General features: G+C 39.9%; 1 protein-coding gene across 1 annotated transcript in view; it reads left to right on the forward strand.

Annotated features, from left to right (window-relative positions):
* TEX9 (testis expressed 9) overlaps nucleotides 1-1,437 on the forward strand; it is a 47,203-nt gene that overhangs the window by 11,659 nt on the left and 34,107 nt on the right. The window contains exon 4 of the mRNA XM_003784633.1: nucleotides 49-128. Coding sequence (XP_003784681.1) covers nucleotides 49-128 — 80 coding nt within the window. The remainder of the gene's footprint in view (nucleotides 1-48; nucleotides 129-1,437) is intronic.

Genomic DNA, 1,437 nt, shown 5'->3' on the forward strand with positions numbered 1-1,437 from the left:
TTTTTTTTTCCTATGTTGTGTATGACTTAATCTTCACCATTTAACTAGAGAGATCAGCAAGAAGTACGAAGTAGGCCTTTGGCAACACAAATTAAATCATACAAAGAAGAAGATGATAACAGTTTAAGGTCAGTGACTTGAATTCTCAAACATAATTGTTTGTTTCTAAAGTATGTGGATCTTTTACTGTGTAACTCTTTTAGCATACTAATGTTGAAAATCTATTATTTACTGGAGAATATAAAATAATAATGTGGGATTATTTTATAATAAGTCAGATACAGTACAAGTTCTTACCTTTGTCTCCTGTAACTCTCAAAATATTATTTTGAAATTGTAGCAGGAAATCAACACAGACAGAAGACTCCAGGCACCAGTTGGTTAGGAGAAGTGGGTTAATTTCGGCCAGGGGAACTCGGAAGACCTGTGTCTCCAAAAGTGAGGCCCCCCCCACTCAATCTCTTGCCTCTTTTTTATCCATTTTTTACGGTGAGACTGTGCGTGAGGGTCATAAAACAGAGAGAGACATGACATCATCTTCAAGGTCCTGGGCTCAAGGGGAAGGTCACATTGGCTCACTCCCTTTAGACAGGTTAGACCACCTGCCCTCAAAGGGTCCAGGGAAGTTACTAGGTTATAATCTAGGCTCCACGCATGTCAAAGGAAGAACATACAGACTACAGAAATGCCTGCAGCTTGGCTAAGGCCTACACAGGGCAGCTAGGACAGATTCTTTTAGCTCTGCTTTTACTTTCTTGCCTCAACGTGACTAGTCTTTTTACCAATTTAGGGTTAGAGGGATTTCTTACAGTTAGAATCAAGGGGTGGTAAGTTTCAGTAGTGCAATTAGTTGTCACTTCGCCTTTGTCTAGTATGAACTCTTTCTGGCTATCATCTTTAATACTCCAGGTGCCTTCTATTACACATGGCCAGTATGCACATTCAGCACATGGGTAGTCTACAGAGCACAGATACTTCTGATTTCTCCTATAAGACCTTTCCTAGTCAAGTGATCCACATGACATTCTGTGCTTGCTATGTGCAAGTTTGAGCGCTTGGCGTGCATCAAATCTAAGAGACACCTGGGTTGGATTTCCACTACTAGAAGTTCCCTCTCAGCTCTCCAATCCACTGATTCTGTTCAGATAGTAAACTCATAGTAATTGGGCAGCTCTGAGGGATTGTAGCAAACATGAAGTTGCCCATACCCAGGGTCACACACCTTATATTCAGTAGTATTATATAAACAAGTCCCTCACCAAGTCCCTGTACATTCATAGTAACTATAAAATAATAGAACAATTGTCACTCTCTGGCCTACTTTGGTTACCTTATGAATACATTGATTACAATTTTCTACATTAGCATTCTGAATATTTGCACAATCTAAAGTCCACTTAGCTCTCATGAGTCCAATAAAGAACAGTCCCACAATGA

This window comes from Otolemur garnettii, unplaced genomic scaffold (genome assembly GCF_000181295.1).
Source record: "Otolemur garnettii isolate 467f Iridium unplaced genomic scaffold, OtoGar3 scaffold00011, whole genome shotgun sequence".
NCBI classification, from domain to species: Eukaryota; Metazoa; Chordata; class Mammalia; order Primates; family Galagidae; genus Otolemur; species Otolemur garnettii.